Raw genomic sequence first — 21,513 nt, forward strand, 5'->3', positions numbered from 1 at the left:
AAGCAGAGCGACCTTAGAAAGACCCTCTTCTCCTCATCTCATCTTGGTTCTCAGTGAGTGACTGCCTGCAGAAATGTTAACCCCCTACAGAGGGTGAAGCAATTTTCAATCGTTCCACATAAGGAAGCTAGGTAAGATTCCTCAGAATCTAGATAATAGTTTAGACGTTACAAAAAATGCAAAGTAAAATTAACTTGTAAAGAAACTCTCACTAAATTGGTGCTGTCAGATTGTTTTTTTTTTTATTTTTTTTCTCTTCGGGGATATTTTACAGTTTTAATCAGATCAAAGAAATCAGAAATTACTTCATCTGAAGGTGTGTACAATGGTGTGTGCTAGAGTACAATTCTGTTGGGCAGTATTAACTGCAAGGGTGAAATGCAGCATTTGGCAAGGTTGTTGCAGAATAGGCAAGGAACACACAATGTAGGAAATACAGCATGGGGCTGATTCAGCACTTGCCTATAGATATACCATTCACTACACTACAAAGCATTAAGAGAAAGCTAAAAATAGAGCTCCATTGTGCAAAGAAGGAATAAATGAAGTTGCACACCATAGCTATTTTTCACTCAGGAAACGACCTCCAGCTTCCACTGCTCCCCAAAGCCCTACAGCAGCAGCTATTGGGGCTGGAGGCTTCCAGCCAACCTCAAATATCCCAAACCTCCTGGTGACACCTGTGAGCGAGTCCCACAGACTGCTCTTCATGAGAACAAAATGCAGAGGAAGGACAGTGCCAGCACTTCACACCTACTATGCACAGGAATAAATCAGCAGCCATGTGCAGGAAAAGACCGTGGCAAACAGGATGCCGATGAAATTGGAAATGAACCCAAGTAGATGCCCAAAAGCCTTCACCACCACATAGTGCAGATGGAGAGCTGCTATGCCACCACTACTGCTTCCTTCTGCCGCCTGCTATTCAACCACACAGTTATGCAGCACACCAGGACTTACATAGGCATGGGGAAATTCTGGCCATACGTAATGCTTACACCTGCATATACATACCACAAAGACAGAAGCCATTATTTTTATTGTATCCTCAGGCTACAGAGCATCGTCTGCTTAAGAAGCTTAAAAACTCAACTGCTCAAGCCAAAAGTTACATCTGTCGGTGACTGCTGCTTCCCAGGCTAAAAAACTGATGCATTCTCACCAGGGACTTCTTTGCAAATACACTGATGCCATACAATTACAGTTTGGGAAATGTGACACAAGATACCTTTTTCCTGCTCCTTGTAGAAATTATTCCACTGCAAACTACTGATGTGCACCTGTGACACGAGAGTAATTAAAACAAAAACAAGATAAAGCCCTGCGATGAGGGACTTATTAGTGACTGTGACTTGTAGGAGGGAAGGTTATTGAGCAAACGTGCATGCAGCAGACACGTCCCCTGCACATGAATTAATGCACTGTGTACACTCCAGCTAGTCAAAAGCCCTCTGAAGAGATGCGGACGTGTTCATCGCTAACCTCCGCACGTAGCCACGCACTGAACCCTCTCCAGCACAGCTCAGCAGCTTCCTTGGCTGAAGCCTGACTTTTTGTCTGCTCCGTTCCAAGTGAATAATAAAAATATATTTAAAATAATAATAATTTTAAAAATTCTCAAGACATTTTTTCTCAGGCAAAAATTGGATCCGATCCCCTAAAACCGAATGCAAATAACATCTCGCTCACAGCCGTAAAGAGGAATTAAAAACTAAAGAAGCAGGTGACAGTTGAACCAAATGCGTAAGAAGAACATACTTGTTCTGAGATATGCATCCATCAGAGATGTTTTATGCACGATTATTAACAAGTAGTTGAATATAAATATTTAGTTAAGCCCGCCTATGTTGTAGGAACGCTATAGCACACAGACAGTCTTGAAGAAACTCGCCTCAGATGAACCACGAGCAATCATATTAACATTTCCTGTTTAAAATATTGCTAACGTAAACACCACATGTATAGATGTTCCCTTTTGCATGGACTGTAAACATCCTGTCCATCACGACTGCGTTACCATTGGACTTCCCTTTTCAACTTTTCTTCTTTTTGCACAGAGAGCAATGGAAAGCACACCAAGGACTTGTGTGCAGGGGGTGGGAAGGGGGAAAGAGGAGCAGAGACCAGCACAGCACCATGAAGAATACAGACACGTGGACAGAGATTGCACGAGGGCACTTGGGCAACAGCACATTGCTTCAAGGAGAAGGAGGAATGAAGAGCTCCTGCGTGCCAACATACAAAGCCATAAGACACCTTCTTTCAAACAACCCACAGCTGTTAACCACCGCCACACTGCTTTGATACTTCTCAAAGGAGTGCCACCCTCACAGCCCAGTTCAGGAGCCCATCTCTCAATTTATTTTTTCCAACCCGAACAAAGTGAGGGTGGACAACCAGGGGCGGGCAGGCCCCTGTGCACCATGCCAGGCTTGGGAGCTGTGCCCATCCCAGTAGGAGCCTCCAGCAGCTGGGCAGGGCAGCTCTGCCCCATCCCAGCTGAGTTAAATGACTCAGGTGCCCCTGAAAATCCCAGCCCACTCTTTCAGTGCAGAGAGGTCACTGGAAATATCTGAAAACAGTATATTTGTACTTTACCCATGGTTTCTAAAAGCAAGGGGTGTTAACCCCCAAGGCTGCTGCTCACAGAGCTCCTTTCGCTATCGTTACGTTCAGTTTCATTTATTCTTCCAAGAAACTGATACGGTTTCGGTTCTCTTTCCCCAGCATATCTGAAAACAGAAACGTTCAACAAAAAGATGGAACTGCAGGAATGGCAGCCACAGACGAACCACAAGTGCAGATGTAGTCTATTTTCATTATGCATCCTTTGGTGGATGACTTCTTCCTATTTTTAAATATAACGCACGCCCACGTTCCAAAAGACTTGTGCTACAACTCAGCAGCGTATCACCTCTCATTACAACGCTGCCTGTAGCCCCTCTGTCCACAGAGGAAAATACAGCAGAGTTAATTGCCCATGTCTCCTCATTACTTTGCATCTCCCAAGAAAATAAAAAATAAGGAGAGCCGTGCTGGCAAGCAGAGCAGCACCACAGGGCAGAAGTTGCAGGCGCAGCGGGCAGCAGAAAGCCCTGGCAGCAATGCCAAGTCCCTGGCACACACAGAGGTGCTGCTCCTTCCCAGCCAGGTTTCTTAAGTTCATTCAAATGCTACTTCAAAAGGGAAATGGAACCTACAACATCCAGAGCTGTTTGTTTTGGGCTGCTTTTTTTGTTTGTTTGTTTGTTTGCTTGCTATTTTGTAAATGTTGACCCAATAGCACTCACATTCTCACATGACGCGTACACTGCGACATTATAGAAGAAATAAGGTCAGCCTGTGGGTGACACTTCAGAACGCAGATGATGAACAAATTACAGTCTCACTCGAGACATGCAGTTAGAAAAGAGTCATCTGTTTCCTAACTCTGTCCATTTGTTCCTTAAACTGCAGAGTTTGTGTTTTTCACCCAATCCAGCAAAAATCGGGACTGGGACGTGAATACTCACAGCTTCAGCATATACCTCTAACACCTCAAGGGAAGCACGCGAGCAGCTCCAAGCTCGCCCGACACGATCTGCGCGCTTCCCAGCCCTATTTACTATAGCAACGAGGAAGTTTCTCTAACAGCCCTTTTCCCCCGCACGGAACGCGCAGCACGCGGGCTGTGTCTCGAGGTGAACAGAACACTGCGGAGCAGTCGGCACGTTTAACGAGCACAGAATTCTCACCGAAATATTTACGGCATGAGATCTGCGCGGCCAGGGCCGCACGTTGTCTATTGCTCCGGGTTTTGCTGTAGCATCGCGCCGGGCGCTCAGCCCCCCCTCCCTACACGGCTTCACGTTACCTAGCAAAGCAGGCAGGCTCCTCGGCTCAGCCGAGCGCACGGAGTAGTTCAAACCAGCGTTCGTTCCACGCTGCATCAACGCAACGTAGAAATGAATGGACATTGCGGAGCGGCTGACGGGAAGCAGACGCAAGGTGACCGCTTCCAAAGCTTCCGAGTTCCCCTTCGGCAACCTTCATCCCCCGCTGGAAGCTGGCACACACCGCACGCATCTCCTCCATCGCACCCCCGGCCCTCACCTTCCCCCTCGCAGCGCTCACCGTGCAGCGGCCCTCGGGTCACCTGGCCCCCCATAGCCGCCCCTTCAGGCACCGCCGGCGCTCATCGCTCCGCTCCGCAGCCCCCGGCCCCGCTGCCCCTCGCCGGCTGCCTCCACCCACTCGCGGCCCTCCCGCACCGGCGCTGGGAGCTGTCACGTTTATTTACATAAGAAGGAGGAGACTTCGCGTCTTCCTGAAATAGCTGCCGACGCTTCGGGGATGCGGCGTTCCCCCCCTTCCCCCCCCTCCCCGCGCCCCACGCTGCCCTCAGCATCCCATATTGCGCTCCCAAAACCGGAGCCACGGAGGTGGCCGTGGTACCCGGCGGTGCTCAGAACAAAGCCCGAGGCGCTGCCAACTTCACTCACCGCATTCAGAACTTATTTATAAACAGGCAACGGCATCGGGCACTGAAAACCACTTTGGGACCCCAGTGCGGAGCCTCGGAATGAACTGGAAGGGCAAAAATTAAAATAAAATAGGTGGAAAAAAAATTATTACCAGACATCACTGCACCAGAGTCTTCAAATGGCCTCTGCTGGTTAATTATTAGTTATTTAATAGCAAAGGAGTACTTGAAATGCAGGCTGGCTCACCACAGACTGGAATAATAAAAACATAACCCCAGTCAACTCCTTGGTGCGAGGTTTGCACGCTCAGCCCAGCGTCTGTGCTGCAGCCCATTACCTCTGCTGGCAGAAAGCAGCACCAGAAGCAGGGAAGGGGGTGTGGGGGCAGTGGGGAGATGCATACCGTCCTGCTCCCCTTCCCCCATGCAAGAGCCAGCTCTTTCCATCTCCAGCCACACACGTGCACCACCTCCCTTGCATCTCTCCTGTCTGCTGCTCTAAGGATAGATGAGCACAGCAGGCACAATGCTGCCACAGCCAGCCATGGTGCATCCAAGCTGGCTTATTTAAAAGTAATTCATGCAGTTTATTGTTATGCTACAGTCATTCCTCATTCTGCAAAGGATTGGGACTCAAAAGTTTAACAGCCACAAGCCCAGCTCTGCCTCCCACCCCTTACCATGGTGCTGGGCAAAGCCTGCCATCCCACTGCATTCGCTCTCCCACCAGGATAACGGGAAATCAGATTATTGCTTAGGATGGCTGGGTAAGAGAGAGAAAAAAAAAGAAAAGAAAAGAAAAAAAAAAAAGCAATGCAAAAAAAAGCTCAAGCCAGAGAAGCTCAGTCAGGGTGTTTGCACTAACACTGCGTGCATGAGTAAAGCTGTGCCAAGCATTTCGAACCTGCCAGAGGAGCATCCCCAAGCAGCAGCAGGCACCACCAGCGCCCAGCTCCTTCTGCCCCACCAAGGAGACTCGCGCCCGGAGCCAAGCAGCAGCGTTCCCTGGGATGAGCAGTGCTCAGCTCCTCCCTGCCCAAACTCACACTCTGCAGAGCTTACAGCAGCTTCTTGGCAGGAGACTTGGGTGGTTTTTTTTTCCCCTCTTTTTATTCTTCCCCTCCTGGATGATGCTGCATTTACAGCAGCAGCGGTGCAGCACGAGAACGTGTCCCCAGGAGCACCGCAGCGTGGCCCATGCAACCCAGCTGGCATAGGGCAGCACCTGGGTCACACTGACCCAGTGCCTCACGCTCACAAAGTGACCAATGGGCACTGACGCCTTAAACCACGTTTCACCCCAAAGAATTAAGATTTACTCCACTCTCCAACCCCAAATTTTCTCCCTTGCTTGCTTAGCTCTGCTTTCCATCCTTACCTTAATCTTGCTGCAGCTCTGTGAATAATTGAGTTTTTGGTCCACTGCCTCAACCAAGAGATTGCTAGAAAAAAATCATTTTGTGTTGGCCCAGAACTGAATGCTTTGTGCGTCTCACTGAACAAAATGTTTCTTTAACTCAAAAATGAAACATTTTTAAAGAGTTATTTTTACCTCATTTTTTCAAGTTACGGTCATTGAATCCAGCTCTGAAATGATGCCTTAAAAAAAACATTAAGCATTTTGTTCTATGTACACCAAAAGGAAAAAATCTGAGCTGTTATCTTTTCAGATCATTTTATTTTTCCTAACTTATTGACTTTATTTGTTTATATGGAATGGGGGGGGGGGGGGGAGGGCGGGGCGGGCAGGCTGCCAGAATGACTCATCCTGCTTGGCAAAAAATTATAAACAATTTCAGTTGATTGAAAAATTGCTTTTCTTTTTTTTCCATAAAAAAACCCCCATAAAATAGTACTCCCCCTCCCCAACATCCCCATAGAGCCAGGGCAGTGCAATGGTCTGTCCCTTACGCAATGCTAACTCCTCAAGGATTATTTGCCATACAGTATTTCTCCTGCAGCCATCAGCAGCTTGATCCACTGGTTAGCAACCCTACCCCAACTGGGGTTGGAGCTCAATGATCTTTAAGGACCTTTCAAACCGAAGCCATTCTATGATTCTGTACCTCATACTGGAACTTCTCTGATCTGGACCTATCACCTGCACGTCCCTTTCAGACTTTGCCCTTTTCCAAATTTCTCTTCATTCTTCTATGTTTATGATTTTTCTCTAGATATTAGGAAAAAAAAAGAACAAAACAACTCTATCTACAACCTTATTCCCATTTTACAATTCTCCACACTGACAACCTCTAGGTCCCTTTGGATTGTTTTTCTGCCCTTGCCAATATCTGCAAGGTCTCCCATTGTGATATCAAGTATTGAACATGCATATATTTTTATAATATATATATGATGTCACAATATTATCACCACTCGTGCTCCCCTCTGACAGATTACTGACAGAGATATGTGCAGCCCAACAGAAAACCAACTCCCAACAACATCCAGCAAGTTAAATCCAAGCAACATCACTGATCCAAGCAAGAATCTACTGCAGGAGTGTGCTTTGAAGCAGTATCTGACCTTGCTAAATATATTTATTAACTAGAAGATTAGGATGCTGAGGCTGCAAAGGACGCAGTCAACAGGATGCCTCTTTGGACTGAAGCCTTGGATGGTTCTGATTCAGCCTTGAGCAGAAAATCAGGCACCTCTCCCACAACCCTGGGATACATCCACAGCCTGGGCATTGGGCAATGTTTTGGGGCATGGAAGATGAGACAGTTTCATTGCTTTCCTCACAGCAAGGCAGGAGAAGGCTGGCAGTCAGCAAGGAGGACATCAGGGACACATCATGGTCTGGGAAATACATCCCAAAATAGTTGTGATGTCTGATGACCTTTGCTGTGTAGACAAAAAAAAAAAAAAAAAAAAAACTGGGCAGATGTAGCATTGACTGACATGGTTTTAGTGGCCATGACGGCTGGACTGATGATGTTTATGTTTTGTTTTTTTTTTTTTTTCAACCTTATTGGTTCTAAACTGCCCTCTTCCTTTGTGCTCATTGCTTTCTTCTGCCTGTCTCTCTTTTAATAGGATTTTCTCTGCTTTAAAGCATTTCTCCACAACATGGTCTGAATCTTCTCCAAAAATTACTGTAGGAGAAAGCAGGGAACTGTGGAAATCAATCAGATGTTTGCCAGGGGCAGAGAACCTTCTCTTAACGACTTTAGTGTTTAAGAAGCTGTCATCAATTTTGCTACTGCCACGTGCCCTCAGCTTTATGGTAACAATCAATTGACTGGAAATTGCCCTTTTTCAATACAGTATCTCTCAACAAGCAGCTAGAGACTGAGGGAGATGGGATTCAGAGGATCATATTCTCAGGTCTTTTTTCAGCATAAGCCTAAGACTGCTGCTGGGGCAGAGAGCTGAGCTGTACAGAAATAAGGCTTTCTTCAGAAACCTCAGCCACTGTAACTCAAGGAACAGCAATGTTCTCAACAGCAAGGCATACAAGAGAAAATGTCTCAGCAGCAAGCATTAGTGCACAAAGAACAGTGACCAGAGCTGGGATATCTTACATTCTAAGCACCCTTTTAGCTTGAATTTATTGCTATTAATAGAGGGAATTTGGAAAGCAGAGATGCATCTTTAGGCTATTATTTGTGTGAAACACAATGATACAGATAGCAACCTAGCAAAAGGAATGCTGATTAGCTGATGCTTACGTGCAGCCATTTGACAATGTTATTAGTTATGTAATTAAAGTATTACTCTGGATAAAAACTCCAATCTCAATACTTAAGTCAAAGGAAATTCAAAATCCTAGCTGAAATCCTCAAAAATCAAGACCACGATTTCTAAATCCAGCACCATGACCATTAACTCGGGTGCTTGGGAACCCCGGGGCAGATCGCTGCAGCACAGCAGGAAGGAGGATTTAGGGGCAGGAAAGCCCGTAGGCTGAGCATCTCCCTCACACTTGCACTCAGTGTAAATAAGACATCAGTGCAGTTTGCTTTGGTGACAGGAACCACAGCGGCACAGCGGTAAAGGCTGTCGCTCAGGAGGGCAATGAAGACATCTGTGAGGTATTTGAGTGGATGTCCAGGATGTGGGCTGGTTCAGTGAAGGAGACACAGTGACAGAAGCGCTCAGCTGAGCCCTGCCTGCTCAGTGCTTTATCTCAATCCCCATGCATCCACCTACAAGAGCAGCAGAAGGGAAGACTGCTAGCAAGAGGCACGGGGCTGAGCAGCAAGAAGGATTTCCAAGGCAAGGAACTGACCAAACCCAGGCTGCTTGCACAGCATCTTTCCATCAGCATGCAAATGATCTCAAGTTCCCACTGGATGCAGTTTTTGTCTTCAAGGGCAGGAATGTTCCCCTCCTTACATAGTTTTGAGCTACCAGAGAATAATGTAGTTCAGAAATCCTGACAGAATAACACCAAGTAGCAGAGGCTGGATATGACAAAATTCAATGTGCGACACAATTTGCCATAAAGCACTGTGTTAGGCTTAGCAGCATTTCTGAGCAGAACTTCTAGACAACATAAAAAAGCTGTTTGTGCTCTAGGGCAATGTCACCTGGAATCCACCAAAAGCCCACGCTGAGAGAAAATATCATGGTGTACATGACAATGACTGCATTTTCAAATGTCCTCGTGTTTATTTACATGAGAAATTAACATTAACACAACATTCTGCAATGAGAGCACGAGGCTCTCTCTTCACGCACAATGCTTTTTCAAAAGCATTTTAGACCTATCAATGTGTAATGAAATAAGAAGATAAAGCAAGCACCTCACCAGAAGAAACACACTAATCTAAGAAAGCAAAGAGATGTTGATTTTGTACCATTCACCTAATGAAACTGACATTTGCTTTAAGATCAAGTTCAAGAAGCCTGTTTTCTTTTAGTTAAAAATCTTTGCTTGACGGCAGAACCAGAGGCCCACTTGAATATCCTCCTTTTGACTCTGCCTGCAGGCAGCGTAATGACAGCAAGGCAGGACTGAGAAGTGTTATTTCAGGCTCAGTTTTATGGCTATTAAACATTTGGAAACCCAGAGCAGCATCGTTCCATGTGACATGGCACTGTCATAGTTTAGTTTAAAAAAAAAAAAAGTATTGTTCCACTCAGATCTACAGAGAATACTTGTGTAATATATATATACATACATACACACACCTTTGGATTATATAAAGTAGCTCACTCATACTTTATTACAGACAGCAACCAAACCCTACACTGAAAAATTAAATTACCAGCAAAAGTCATAGCACTTTTATGGGGCACGTTGAGCAAACAACACATTTGTTTTCACAACACACCTGGAAGAGGTGCTGCCTCTGTCCTAGCTAGAAAATCATGTTCTGATTTTTGCATATGTAAAGAAATCAGAAAGCGCCGGCGTGCAAATGAAGGTTAGACTGACTGCTTCCACACAGCATGTGCTCACCTTTGAGAGCTCAGCTTTCTAACTGTGATAACGTTCCCTCAGCATCAAGGTGTAATTCCTAAAGATTTTTCTTAGCAAACACAGTGACAGGAGAGAATAACCTCAGTGTTTTATGTCCCACCCTTTCTGAAAAAAGCCTCTCACTTGCACGCACAGGGATTTGTGATCAAGCCAAAGCACCATATGTTTGTGATGTAAATATTAGCCAAGCAGAGAAACACCTTTTTATTACCCGAAGTCCCTACCCTGTCAAAAGTCCTTCACAGGGCAATGAAGGGCAGCAGGTCCCAAAGAAGCTGTTCGGGCTGGCCAGACAGGTGAGTGGGGCTACACCACACAGCCATGAACCACCATCCCCACCACACATCCCAGTCTCTAAGTTTCAGGCTGTGAAAGGCTCCTGGAGTCATAGGGGAGAGCCCTGAATCCTCTCTCGCAAGACTGCCTCTGTTCTTACCAGAACCTCCCTGCCCCTGTTGCAGGGCTATCCCATATAAAGTGGGATTTATTTTCAAACCTTATAGGGCTGCTCTTACAAGTTTTTGCAGATTACAAGAAATAAAAGGAGCTGGAGGTCAAATGCTCCAAGGGCAAAATACATGGCAACGGTCAATCTTTCAGGCCAGGCAAGATGAATCTTGCAGGTTTAAATAGGAAGCAAGCCACATAACGCCTCACATGTGCATTGTCCTTTCTCTCTCCATGTTCACCTCCTACTCACTTCTTCTCTGCTCTCCTCCCTCACCTGAAGATGCTGGCCAGCATCTCCCCATCCTATGATCATCGTGGATTTTAAAGTTTGATTTGAAATTCATCCTTACTCCCCTTTTCATTTAAGAAACAGAAAAAAAGGAGTTAAATCACATTTCACATGTAAGTCAATCTCACAAGTACCACAAAAGATCACAAACCAGATGCAGCAGACTGGGGGAAGGTAGCTATTATTGGAATGAGAAATGAGATTTGGTTTTCAGCTCAGGAAAATGGGATTCTGTCAGGACGAAATCAGAGCCTTAGCTTCATAAAATTCCACTTTCTTTAGAACCTAATTCAAAGCACAAAGCAGATTAGCTTAAAATGTAAAACACTCTACTAAAGTAGAGCAATGGTCATGTTCCCATTCAGTCACTTCTCCCTCCATCCATCATCTCCATTTCCAGCAGTAGGCATTGAAGTTCAGTAGGATGCAAGCTTCATAAAATGCAGAAAAACATCTGTATGCTTTAGGATCAAAAACATGCTAATATATTCATCACTACAACTTCTAGACTGAGCGTCTCTGACCTACCACAGATTCTTCCGACCTGCAGCAAGCTTTTGCAAACCAAAACACTCTGACTGCCATTACTTTCTCTTCCTCCCATGCACCATGCCTCCAGTCCAAAGGTCTTTTTCACTTCTTTCCTCCCTCCCCCATTCTTTGTCTCAGCATCCTCTTCTTTGCCGCCCACACAGTTGGAGAGCAGAGAACAGACCAATCTGGCAGGCTCAAATAACAAAAAAAAACAAGGAAAGAAAAATAAGTTGTTTTCTGGCCTAGAAGACTCACTCCTCAGTATTTTTATCTGGAGGCAGCAGTCAAATCTCTTTTCCTTTTACCAGGAACCAAATGGAACAGCAATGGCTCCCAAAGTCTCATTCTCAGAGATCAGCCCAGAGGCAAACAATGGGGGAAGGCTGGCATTTCTCCCCGACACACAGGCACCTTTGAACAAGAACATTAAGCTTATTTTTCATTGTGCCTCCTTCCAACACCAAGCAGCAGATTTAATATCCATTTTTACAAGGTGGGGTTTGATTAGTCAGTTTGCTTTTCTTGAAAAGGGCTGAGGACAAACCCTGCTGCCTGGAGGCTTGTAACCCAACCAGACATTTATGAGCATTTTGGGGAACATCGGGCTGGGCACATGGCACAAGGAGGAGGGGTCTAGATGGACACTCACCTCCACCTGCAGCCCTGAAACCACATGGGCAGACTCAACCCAGTGCAGTCCCAATCCTGCAATCCCATCAGCATATGCAAAAATCCACTCCGACATAAAGCATCTAATGACATTAATGGCACACAACACAGCAGTACAATCCAGGCATGTGGAAATAATCACAGGCCCAGAACCCAGGATGACTGATTTCTTCCCATTCAACATATGTTTTACTTAGATGTCTGCATCTTCCCACCCTTCTCTCAGTCTTCCAAAACTCATGATTTTGGTGGAGCACAAGAAAATTTATTTAATACAAGAGTGTTACAGGTTAAATCACACCTGACAAAGGAAAAATGGATAGCCTACAATATAAACCAGATATTTTATGAAGTTCACATATTCTTAATAATAGCCAGAATCTGACCCCAGTACAGTTGGTCACTGAACAGACAAAATGAATATGAATTCTGTTCAGCCCGAGGCTTTAAAAATAATATTTGTGATTTCTACACAAAATCGGAACAGTTTCAATGGAGGCATAAATATTGTTTATTAGGACCACAGAATAGATTCCACAGGATTCAAAAACCCTACAGCTAATCTGTGCAGTTATTAGTTTTCTTAAGGTGACCTGGAAGCCATTCCCCAGGCTAATAAAAATCAACAGTGACCTCAGCACTTACACCGTCAGTACAAACAGAGCATTTCTCCCACCCTATCAAATCATCTTAACTGAGCTGTTCTTATATTCCAGAGGTGTTGTATCTGCAAAAGAGCATTTTACCTGCACAGTTATGTGTCAGCTGTGATGATTTTTGTTGCTTTGTGTCTTTGTAGCCACAAAGACCAAACATCCTTCAAAGACGTTATCAACACAATTAAAGCAAGAGACTTCATATGGTCTTTCACTACTCTCACACTGAGACTGCTCTGCTGGAAGCAAATATTCTTGTGCCTCTTTGAATTATCAGTCATGCTCTTGACCAAGTTTTTGTCCTATCAAGGTACAAGTGAACACTTTCACATCTCTTTCTGCCTTGAAATTTCAATTGCTAACACCAATATTTTTGGTGCCAACAGCATATCCTTGTCCATAGAAGACTCTTGTTCATCCCATGGGAATCCCAATCTGACTCATACTCAGCCTTCCAAGCGGACATGGACAGTTGGTGCACAGTTCTCCCTTCTTTCAACTGAATACTTATCAAGTTACATCATGATGCATTCCTGATTCATGTACAGTTTCTAAGACATTTCCAAGATATCAGCTGCTGTCTAGTGATGGGTCCCTCTCCCCCACTTTAGGAACTACTTCCCCTACTCAACAGAGTGCTTTTGGAGGATGGAAGAGGAGAACATCACCCATAAAAGTACAGCAGTTTAGAAGTACAATTCTTTTTCTGTCCTTCTAGATCAAGATAGGAACATTAGACATAGGGGCATGAGAAGATGACTATCTCTGCATGTGCAGTGTTAAGAGGACAGTTCTATGCATTGTATGGATGTTATTTCAGATAACCAGTCTTTCAATAATTAGAAGTCTCTTCAAGATCCACATATTATGAACTTATCTCCCCAGATTGCACTTTTTGCTTCAAACAAATCCTGATACCACTGGCCAAGGCAGAAGTTTAACAGATAAGATTTGAGCAAGCCATATGACAGCAAGTGATTCCCCCATGAATGAGCTGCTCTTGAGAAGAGCATAAAAGACAGCCCGTCCCCTGCATGCACAGAGAACTAAGTCTCCTTTTTGTTCACTTGCACTACTTTCCCCACAAACCCTACTGCACATCACTGCTTTGCATGTCTGTAAAACACCAGACAGTCTGACCTCAACACACAAACAACACAAAAGCTTCTTCATTCAGTTTAACCTTCTAATCATAAGAAGCTCTCTGGTAATGGGGTCTCTGGGTAAGCCTGCAGTCTGGACCCAAACTTGTCTGCATTTAGACAACTTCAGTTGAGAAAGGAGATTTGGAAGACATTGAAATTTTAGGGGGATAGTTGTACAAAAACAAAAATATTTAAAGGAGATGGACACAAAAAAACAGGAAAGACATTTCTGCTGGCTTGTGGAAATGAAACATTGCAGGACTTAATCTGCCACCAGTGAAATCAGTGAGAATTTTGCCAGTGAAGCAAAAAAAAAGCAGAAATAGAAACAACATCTGACAACTGCTATGTTAGACCCATACGAATTGTTGCAGTTAATAGCTGTGAGCTGGGTAAATACACCATAGGCAATGGTTGATTTTAAACCTCCATTTCCCAGTATGAGTGCCACGATCTTGAAAGTTCTGACACTTTGTAAAAGCTGCTTCTGCTGAGTCATATTTGGAAAGATTTTCTATTTGGAAAATCGTGTTAAATCTATAGAGATACAAAACAAATAATATGAGAGGAAGAAAGTTAAAAATACAACAGATTAAGGTATATATCTGAGAACAGAATTTAGATAAAATCTGTAGTAAATAATGTATTGTTCAAGTAGACCTCATAAACTTAAGTTCTCTGGATGTAAAGGAAAAATATTTCTGCAAATTATAAACTTTTGGGGACTGATTATATAAACCTCTGAGACCAACTCCTTATCTGGTATGAATCAAAGCATCTGGCCCTGTAAATTTAAAACGATAATGAGATGGTCAGAATCAAGAGCCTGGTATTGAGGAATTGATATCTCTGCAAGCACAACATATAACAGACAATAAGAACGCAGAACAGCCAAACAGCACTTGGACTATCATGTCAGAACTCAGGGATGCTCAGTGGATTGATCATTCCAGCAGCAGATTCACACTCAGAGACAGACATAGCAGCCCATCCACTGATGCTAAAATCCCCCAGCCAGGAGGAGGTAGATAAGCTTTAAAACACAAAGCATTTTCCAGGATTCTCACAGTAGCGACCTATCAACAGAAAAGAACAGGAGCGATGTGCCATCTCCCCCACCACATCCCAGAGGCTGCCGGTGATATGCCACCTGATGGCCTTATCCACACCGCCACCGCTCACAGCTCCATCACAGCAGGGTCCCTGCAGAGTCACAAAGATTGAATGGGCTGTGAAAACCCAATTATGTAATTACGTTGCTAATTTCTCCACAAATGAACAATTAAAATCCCGACTGTCTGTCAGATCTGTGCTGCTGCTCACTCGCTGGCCTTGCAGATGTCCCTAATACAGATGGATGGAGGCCTTCAAGGCTGCAGGTTCCTCAGCCGCATCGTCGCCCATTAACCCCAGACAATTAGTACGTGCTAAATAGCAGAGCAGTACCAAGCCACTGCAGCTAGATCAGGGCTAGCATTTCAGAGCACTCATATCTGTTTTTAAGCCCCTTTTCAGGGATCTCTTGCATTACGGTTGTTCCTGCATTGTACAGCCCTCTGAAAGCAACAGGTTCCAATATCATCATTTTCTAAATATTAACTGCATGGCAGATGTTTTGTGTGCGCACAGTCCCTCAAGCCTCTGCCATCTGTTTCTTACCTAATAAGTCAGGTGTTCAGGTTTTTTTATTCAAAGGAATAAAACACAGGGGTTTCTTCAAAATTATAGAATACAGAGGCTTATGCCTTTATTTTCTCTACACTTTCTTTCTCAGTACAAAACAATTATAATTTCTGAAAACATTTCTGAAGAAATAAACATAATGATTTCCCTTTGGTCATGCGTTTTTTCAAGGAAGTGAACTGGCAGCAGGCACAATGGAGCCTAACACCAACCGGTTTTCTTTATTTTCCTTTTTTTACATAAGCAGAAAGTAATATGAAGAGAGACCACAGAGATAGAGAGACCGTTCATCAGGTGAGATGCAGAGGAGAAGCGGGAATGCTGACACCTAAAGACGGCCAGCAAGAGCCAGGGACATCACAGATAAGCTCAGTCCTTTGAGGACCTAGGACTTGCATTCCCAACCAGATGTGGGTCAGAGCCCAGATGAGATGGGAGAGGTTACCAGCGCCAGACCCACAGAACCAGGAGCACAGTGCTCAAAAACTGCCTCCTGTTCTGCTCCTCTTCCCACAGGGAAACAGGGTACTGCCAAGCAGCAAATATTTTAATGGACCATCACTGGTGATGGACCACCTGTAACACTTGGAAATTGTCAGCCCCAGAGAAATTGCAATCATGACAGGTCTCACGTGGTTCTGCATCTTTTCTGATCATTTGTGCACAGAAGGCTTCCCTGATGAAGAAAACCTTTGCTATTTCCTCATATGCAAATAATTTTTCTTTATAACATCTTTTAGAATGTTGTTTTAAATTTATTTTAAAGCTAAAAGAGGCTGAACTGAATGGTATGAATCCCTCCTCTCATTTATCGAAGCCTTCCAGCACTGCCAGGACACCTCAGTTCTCCATCAATCTGACCTCAATAAATAGCTTTGCAATGTTCTGATAAACACCAGTGGTAAATATAAACCCATCATATGTTTTATTCAAGATTGATAAATGCTCAGACAAGCAAAACCACACTAATTGGAATGTACCCATCCCAAGATAGAGAGCTACAATCGCTCAACCAATAACTAGAAACCCTACCAGGAAGGGATGGTAGGAGGTAAGGAGGTGAGTGAACAATAATTCATGATTAAAAGGTCAGAAGCAATTGTTTGCGGAACAGCCACCAAGTTTCAGATATACACACAAACATCTCAGATTCACTGCAGGCAATGAAGGAACAGGACAGCTCCAGCTGTTCATTGCATGCAGGGCGTGCAGTTGGAGCAGTCCATGAGGACCCTTCCTATGGTTCTGCTGTCCTGGGCTTCTCACCTCTCAGCAAAGATGCTATTTCAACAGTGAATTTTCTTGCCTGTGGTGTTAAAATGGAACTGGATCAAAAGCAAAACCTCTTTTCCCAGAGGTCACCCAACAGCAACTTTAGTAAGTATACACAATCTTTATCATCCAGAGGGACTCTGGAGGATGACTGTCAACAGCAATGAAATTGCAGAATAACACAGCTGCAGCTGTTGTTGAAGTTTAGCATTTGCTCCACACCCAGTCCATAGAAGGTAACACATCTACAGCACCAACTCAAACAGCACCTCTCTCATTTCACTGTGTTTTCCTCACCACTTGTTCGCAAAATAAAACTGATGCACTTAGTTACGTCAAGGCTTTGAACTAAAGGTCTCTCAGAGGACAGAAGAGTCAGGCCAGAGTTGTGCATGGAGACCAAGTCTCGCTTCTCATTCACTGCTCCCCATGTGAAACAGCATTCCCTTACAGGCCCCATCTTTCTCCGATCCTCAGAATAGCTTCTGCTTATTCCACTGTGGCTCCGAGGGTGGGACAAAGATGCACAAGGTCACTCCTAGTACTGCTGTTCCAATGGGAGCTGAGACAAAGCCCTGGAGACAAATGCTCTGTCCTCCAAAGATAAGGACAGGTGGAAGTGGGGTGGCAACTACTGCCATAGCTGTTACTGTTCCCTCTTCCCTTGAGTCAACAGCCTCAATCCTGTTTGTAGAGAAGAGCACTGTTTGCTAAGGGTGAAAGCAAGCTGCGTAGGTCTACACCACAGTTTGCTCTGAGCTCATAGGCAGCACTCTGTCACGGCTCAATAAACAACAGCAGTAGATACTTCACTCCCTGATAAATAGAGGGAGATTGCTGTAGCTGCACTAGACCTTTTCCCAGAGGCCCAGGTCTGCCAGAGATGCCTGAGAAGGTGATAGAAGTTGTTGCTTGTGTAATTACTTAGAAGGGCAATGGTGTTGTGACAACTCTTCATCTTCTGTGCCACAACCCTAGGTAGTTCATTATAAAAATCCCAAATTGCATCACTTCTCGAAGAGAAAAGTGTGGCCACAGAGACCACTGACCAGTGGGAAATTGTGCATGGGATATACAGAGATCCCAGAGCAAGGAAGGGGAAATGCGATCCCAAAGTCCCCATAATCCTTGTGTTAGGCCAGGGATGCGGGGAGCTCCCAAAATACTGGGTGAAAGGGTGGGATCTCTGATGAAGCAGAGGTACAAAAATAACCACTGTACATGCATTGCACTTGGTCTACAGAGGCAAAAATGTGCAACTCTCTGGTATGTAAACATAAAGATCAAGTAGGCATTAGGATGATTAACACCCTTCCTTTCACTGTTAACATTACAGCAATCTGACACCTCAGACTTCTGGAAGGAGCCTGAGACAGTGAGCTCAGGCTGCGCAGCCAGCCAAGCAGTGGGGAGCATCTGCAAGCAGAGTCTGCAGGAAATCCCACTGCCTATGCACATCTGCCCTATTTCTACATCTAGAATAGACCCAGTCCTCTGAACTACTCCTTCCATATACTTCCATAGGAAAGAAGAAAATGTGCCAGAGAGAAAAACAGTGATGTGTTTTGTTAGATCCCACAGATTCTAGATGTTTTACAGCTTAAGAGACCATGGTACTCAGTACCATATAAATATATACACACTTCTGCCAAAAGTTTATCAGGACAGAAATCTGCAGTTACAGTACTGTATGATGTATGGCTTCGTTTTAACTTCGTCCTAAACTTGTTCACTATTACTTACATCTGCCTTGAGCCAAGCAGGGCTCAATTAAAATTTGCCAAAATGTGTAATATGTCAGTCTAAGAAGAATGCAGCTGAAAGGATTGTTAGTGCTGTGATTATACCCTTAGCCACCTTACTCATCTGCCAAAACCTCTGTTGCAATTTGCACCCTTTTTACATTTTTTACATTGATTTTTTTTCCCCATGTAACTTCAATCCCCCAAAGCCTACAAGATTCCTGCACATCCACCAGGTGAGGTATCCTTCAGCAGAACATGAGCAAAGTCTTCAAAGAGATGCTACTAATATGCTGTAAAACACCAGAGTTGGGACAGCGAATAGCATCCTTGATCATCCTAAAGCCTTTCAGCAGTCTGGATGGTACAGAATGCCTTCATTTAATTTCCAGCAGCTTTTAAGCTTTATGTAGTAAAGCTTTTATGTAATATGAAATTTGGTCAAAAGTGGTTTTGCTGCTGGAACGACCCCAGCAATCAGCAAGTCTGTTCATGATGAAGATAATCAAAGGGAATTCAAGTAGTGTTTAACATTTAAGGAAGAACCTGATGTACCCAATTGGATTTTGGAGTTCAGTAAGTATTAACAAAAAAATTTTCAGAGCATTCTACTGAAAAATCCTTCCTCCCATGCATTTCATTTCAACTCTTACTGTGTCCTGTACCAGTAACCTCTCCTGAGCAGAGAAAATTGGAAAAAATTGAAGGTTATGTGTCAAAGAGCAGGATAAAACCCTATCCTCACACAATAGGATGGCCAGCCCTTCAGCTAGCTGTCTTTAACACAAGCAGCCTGCTGGGACATCTAGCAGCAAAATGCATCATCAGCCCTCACTTTGCTTTAGACTAACTGACCTTTCAAGAATTTTTATCATCCTCACTTCAGCAGCAGCGTGCCCAAATTGTCATCAGCATTCAATTACTTCCCATTTCAGAATTAAGAAAAAAAAAAATAATACTCCCAGCACCACCACAAACAGCAAGCAAGAGGTGGGCTCTGTCTCAGAGATGAATGCACCATTTCCTTGATATATGCTAATCCAAGGATTTCCAAAGTTGTCTATTATGTCAAGCATGACTCAAGACTGTTCTGTTGCATTATTCCATTAAACCAGAAAACACCATCTCAAATCAGATCAGGGCACCCTCCATTTTAGAGATGGCATGCCCATTTTAACAAAAGGATCCCATTAAGCTGCTGTTCCCAGACCTACACAGCTACATGCTGGAGTGAACATGGAGGGGGAAAACTCTTTTGTACCATTATATAAATGTCTGTTAACAATAGCTAAAAATGGCTGAGCATTTAAATGACTTAGAATCTAAGTGAATTCACTGGCGATACATTAAAAAAAAAAAAATTAATAGGTAGCCTGAAGATATGCAGAGACCAAAAAGTGCATTCAAGATGCTGAATCTGATGTTGCTGTCTATTTATGTCAGAGCAATTTCCAAATCAAAATACTGAAGAAAAAGGTCTTCCCCAGGGAACAAATGTTTGAACACAGTGATGGGAATCAACTTAAGAACAGGAGCAACTGAAATGTTGTCATTATTTTGAGGCTTCGTCCACCTCTAGCAGAGATAAATGTGATTTAACAGAAAGGAGATGACTTCATCAGAGACAAGGATGAAAAATCCTTTTTTCTCCATTATTGGAAGGGTGGAATTTCAGAGACTGTCTTTCCCAGGGAGACACTGCCAGTTGCATGCAGACGATAAAGTCTCTCCAACTTTCCTGAACAAAAACTATTTTTCTCTTATATGTGGTTCCAAATTATGTTTGCAAGTGCTTCCTTACTTCCTAACATAACAGTGAGCGAGACAGCTTGCACAAACATCTCGAGAAAACAAAAGTCAACATAGAGTTCACTGGATGCTGCAATGTATGAGGATTTTGCCTTTTTTTTTTTTTTTTAACAGCTCTATTGCCTTTGCATCTAGAAGTAAGTTATTTGCTATTTACATTTCAGCAACATCTTGGAGATCAAATTAGGCTGGAGGCATCATCTTGCCAGGCTCTGTGCAGTCACTGGTAGGCAGTCTCCATCCCTTAGGGACCATCACCATACTACAGGACAATGCTGGCCCAGGCAACCCAGCCCCTCCTAGAGCACCCACCAAAATTCTTAAGCTATGCAATGGTTTACTGCCACTGTGTGTAAAGCAATGTCTTAGTTTACACTGTACAAACAGCTTTATTTATCCAATGCAAGATAACAATATAAAGACTGTGGCAGCCTAGCAACTACACTTCAACAGAAGATAGCTTCAGAAGTAAATAATTGTGGTTTTAAGAACTATTTTCCTTTCCACATTTGTGATCTAGCTCTTAGCAAGATCAGAAACCATGACTCAAAAGAGCTGAGATCTATTTCCAGCTCTGGCAATGGTTTTCTGACCTTGAGTGTCTGTCTGTTTCTAGTTGCTAAATTTACAAAATAGAGATGATAAATTTTCTCCGCTTTGGACAAATTTGGAGATCTTCAAATGACAAGTGCTATATAAAAGAGTATAAGTTTCTGCCAGCATACTAATTAACAGATGACCTCTTAGGCAGCAAAGCGGCAGCCAGAGTAAAGCAGTGTCTATGCAAATCATAAACCCTCTTCAACCAAGAACAAAGGAGAACTTATAGATATAGTCAGAGCCCTGGACTCTTAGAAAAGGAATTTATTTACCTAGAAGTCTTGGGGACTGGAGATCCATCAATAAATACTTTGTTGAGAGGTATTGATGGCTACTGTGCTGTTAGTGATGCTCTGGCTAAGCCCTCATAGTTTCTCTGCTACCATTCTAAAATCAAGACAGCAACTAGTTTGCCGGTAAGTTGTCTCTGCAACCAAGTCTTCATGGCCTTTCCAACAATACTGATTTAATTGCTGTGTCTATAGCAGAACATAAACGAAAGGGGACTGTAAACTGAAACTGGACACAAGGCTTTAAATTACATGTAAATTCTTACCAAGGTTATAAAAGGGCCACTTAAATATGAAACAGAGATAGTGAACAAATCCTGGAATAAGCTTTTAAAAGAGAAAGGAATCCAGGCCAAATGGAAACACGCTAAGTATAATTTATAATGAGCAATGTGTAAAAAGCTATCCAAATCATGGAGCTCAAAATGAGAATAAACAGTCATCTTCCAATAGGGACAAGTACAGATAAGCTAAGTATCTG

General features: G+C 43.7%; 1 protein-coding gene across 4 annotated transcripts in view; it reads right to left on the bottom strand.

The window, feature by feature from the left end:
- The window catches only part of NEURL1 (neuralized E3 ubiquitin protein ligase 1), a 135,997-nt gene that overhangs the window by 72,646 nt on the left and 41,838 nt on the right, over positions 1-21,513 (bottom strand). The window contains exon 1 of one of the 4 annotated variants that reach the window (XM_042818815.1): positions 4,615-4,633. The exons of 1 other annotated variant lie outside the window; for it this stretch is intronic. In XM_042818815.1, coding sequence (XP_042674749.1) covers positions 4,615-4,621 — 7 coding nt within the window. In that variant the 5' untranslated portion in view covers positions 4,622-4,633. Of the gene's footprint in view, positions 1-3,853; positions 3,972-4,113; positions 4,192-4,614; positions 4,634-21,513 lie in introns of those variants that run through there. 2 more of the 4 variants (XM_042818814.1, XM_042818812.1) reach the window with 2 other exon arrangements.

The sequence above is a fragment of the Centrocercus urophasianus genome, unplaced genomic scaffold (genome assembly GCF_019232065.1).
Source record: "Centrocercus urophasianus isolate 14NV4802_14NV808 unplaced genomic scaffold, USGS_Curo_1.0 seq_17, whole genome shotgun sequence".
NCBI classification, from domain to species: Eukaryota; Metazoa; Chordata; class Aves; order Galliformes; family Phasianidae; genus Centrocercus; species Centrocercus urophasianus.